The 3480-nt window shown below is 61.8% G+C and overlaps 1 protein-coding gene across 1 annotated transcript in view; it reads right to left on the reverse strand.

The window, feature by feature from the left end:
• The window catches only part of LOC102431043 (ras-GEF domain-containing family member 1C-like), a 24694-nt gene that overhangs the window by 6612 nt on the left and 14602 nt on the right, over positions 1 to 3480 (reverse strand). The window contains 1 exon segment of the mRNA XM_023748412.1: positions 1349 to 1444. Within this exon segment, the coding sequence (XP_023604180.1) occupies positions 1349 to 1444 (96 nt within the window).

The following is a 3480-nucleotide window of genomic DNA, read 5'->3' on the forward strand; positions in this document are numbered from 1 at the left end:
CATTTATTTAACTAGAAAAATATGTGCTTACTTAAAGAAGGATTTTAAATAAATAGCAGCACCAAGTCATGACTGGGTGGGAGCCCCATTCCTGGCCTCCTGTGATCAGCCCTGGGCCGACTCCGCCCCCATGGTTTCCACCCTGAATCTGGGGCCCCGCAAGCAGCTTGCAGTCTTGCTCTTGCCTGTCAGCCTTGTTCTGAAGACCAACTCAAGAAGGCAAAAGACAGGGTTCCCATACCTGGTGGGTGTTGGGGTAGCCTGAAGAGGGAGCTCCCAGACCCCCGGGCCCCTGTGGCCTCTCTCAAGCCAAGCTTCTGCCATGACACCTCCAGCCTGGACTGCCTCTGCCTGCTGGACTGGCCCTCCCCCCATTATGCTGGCCCTCGGGGTGACCAGGCCTGCTGGGTGTCTGTGTGAGGCCTAGGTGCCTACTGGGGCCTGTCACCTGCAGAGCCCTCTCCCAGCTGCCCGGCATGTCCTCCTGGGCCCGCTGTGCTGCCTGGTGGAAGTCTGGTTTTACAGGAGGAGAGACTGAGGCTCAGAGCAGGGGCCAGCCCAGGACTGACGGCCTTTGGAGTTGGAGGCTGGGTGGGAGAAGAGCCCTCCTTGCTGTGGATCGAGGATACCATTGCTGCTTGGTGTGCTCTGACTGTGCGACTCAGTGACTGCCTGCTGTCAGCCCCACACGCACAGCTACTTAGAGCCATGTGTGCCTGGTGGCCTGTGTGGGGCTCGAGGGACAGAGTGGAGCAGCCTTGCTGCCTCTGAGGAGCCTGGGGACTGGAGCAGTGTGACCGAGGGATGCCCGGCCTATTTTGCAGGGTCTCCCAGGCCATCAGACCCCTGTGGCCTCTCTCAAGCCCAGCCTCTGCCATGACACCTCCAGCCTGGACTGCCCCTGCCTGCTGGACCGGCCCCGCCTATTCTGCAGGGTCTCCCTCTGCCTGGGAGGTCAGGGGGCTCCTGGAAGAGAGGACACTTGAGCTGACCGTGGTGAACGTCCCTTGTGCCCATTCTGCCCTCCACCTGCTTCCTCCTGCTGCTCAGGGCCCCTCCTTTGGGGGCCTCCCCGGGCCCCTGCACTGCACCCCTGTGCCCCTGTCAGCAACTCGCCAGTTGTCAGCCAGGTGCTCTTCCAGGGCCGGAATGAATTCTGCCTCACACGTCCTGGGCCGAGGCCTGCAGAGTGGGAATCAACCCTGCGCGAGCCTCAGTTTCCTGCGGAGGATGTGGGTGGGGAGACCCCAGTGCCCCTGCCCTGACATTGTGGTGAGCGGTGGTCAGGCCAGCACTCCTGCTGGCGGAGCTGTTCCGTCCTGTCTGACCCCTGGGCCCTGGACCCTACCTCAAAGTTGACGTGTCCGTTGGGGAGGCGGTTGGCACAGCCCTCGTTGAGGAAGTAGATGTCTTTGACGAGCAGGCTGAAGAAGGGAACGACGATCTGGAAGGGACAGGGTCGGTCAGCCCTTGCAGGTGCTCCCAGCCCGGGACCTCGGTGCATGCTCAGGCTAGAGAGGGCGGGAGAGACTTCCTGGGCACAGCTGGCCGGCTTGGGGCTGCATGGGGTCCAGGCTACGTAGTATGCACCAGGGGGCAACGTGGAAACCACAAAGAAAGGGGGTACAGGTCTCTTTCCCTGAGGCCAAACGGTTTCCTCCCAGGCCCCGTGCTGACTGAGCTCCTACTGTGGATGGCGGCCCTGGAACATTTCCTCCACCTCCTGCTGGGGGGACGGACGGAGCACGCTGAGCACAGAGTCAATCCATAGGGCCTGGGGGCATCTGTGGCCTCCTTTTAAACACATATTAACAGCTTGTCCTTGCATGTCCTTCTTGACGCTGAAGATCTGAACTCGCTGTGCTATGGTGAGACCAAAGGCCTGGACGCAGTTGCTGAAGGTGGGGCTGCCGAGCTCAGCCTGCGGGGCCCCTGCCTCACTGCCATGCTGTGCTCCGTGCTTCTCCCTCCCTGCTCTGCCGACCCCTAGAGACCCCTGCTCACGGCTCAGACCACCCTGGAGAAGCAGCCGGCTCTACCCTGTGTCCTGCTTCAAACTGTGTCCCCCCAAAGACATGTTGGTGTACCAAGTCCTGGTGGGACCTTGTTTGGAGCAAGTCTCTGAAGATGGAATCAGGTTAAGGTGAGGTCACACTGGCTATGCGGGGTCTAATCCAGGGACTGCTGTCCTTGTAAAGAGGGGACTTCGGACACACACAGGGAAAGTGGCCATGGGAAGGCAGAGGCAGCGATGGAGCAATGTGGCCACTAGCCAAGGAGCCCCGAGGCCACCAACGCTGGAAGGATCCCTGGGGCCTCCGGAGGGAGGCAGCCCTGGTACCCTGATAAGGCTTCAGCCCTGCAGGAGGACAGGCTCTGTCCGAAGCTGCCTGCTTGTGTGCGCAGCCCCAGATGCGAGCACAGCGGCTCTGCCCTCGGGGCCAGAGCTGGGCGCCTGCTGCCAGGCCAGCCCGTCACCCTGGGGACCAGACACCAGGCCTTGGCGTTTCTGGTTCAGGGAGTGCTGAGCCCACCCCCACTTCCGCCCCATTCGAGTCAACTAAGCATCGAGGTGAGGACCTGGGCACTGACTGCTCTGCACAGCACAGAGCATGGCTGGCTCAGCTGGGCGGGGCAGACGGGGAAACTGAGGCCCGTGGAGTGGCAGGTCCTGGCCCAAAGTCACGAGCTGGCGACCACCAGGGCCAGGAGCAGAGACAGAGCCAGCAGGGAGACCCGGGACCCAGGGTCTCCTGGGCTGCAGAACTGGCAGTGCTGGGACCGTGCAGCTCCGGGGGGACCGGTGCCCCGACTCCTGTCAGTCCCACAGCATTTGCCCCAGTCTCGGTCTTGCTGTGCCAGTGGCAGAGCTCGGGAAAGGGCGGGTGTGTCCCACACATTCACCCCTGGTCTCAGGTGGACGGAGACAGTCTTAGGAACCACCACAGAGTGAGGAAGGCCTTGCCCCCATCCGTGCTCCCAAGAGCCCCCCCCCCTCACCCCTGCACGGGAGCAACAGCGGCGGACCGAGTGCCTCACGGCTGAACCCAGCTCAGCCTGGAGGTGGCCCAGAGACGCCTCTGTGGAGTGGGCCTGTGACAGGGACAGGGGTAGCGGGTGGGGTGGGGAGAGGGCAGGGCAGACGGGAGCCGGCCACAGGCAGGAAGAAAGCATAAGTGAGTCCTGAGACCTTCCGGCTTTAAGGTTTCAGCTGCAGGCACCAGGGGACTGTGAGAGCATCTCCCCTTCCTTCCTTCCTTCCTTCCTTCCTTCCTTCCTTCCTTCCTTCCTTCCTTCCTTCCTTCCTTCCTTCCTTCCTTTCTTCCTTCCTTCCTTCCTTCCCTGCTTCCTTCCCTCCCTCCTTCCTCCCTCCCTCCCTCCCTCCCTCCCTTCCTTCCCTGCTTCCTTCCTCCCTTCCTTCCTTCCTTCCACCATTTCTTCTATACTATCCATCTTTCTATCCTTCCTTCCATCCATTCA

The sequence above is a fragment of the Myotis lucifugus genome, unplaced genomic scaffold (assembly GCF_000147115.1).
Source record: "Myotis lucifugus unplaced genomic scaffold, Myoluc2.0 scaffold_1372, whole genome shotgun sequence".
Lineage (NCBI taxonomy): Eukaryota > Metazoa > Chordata > Mammalia > Chiroptera > Vespertilionidae > Myotis > Myotis lucifugus.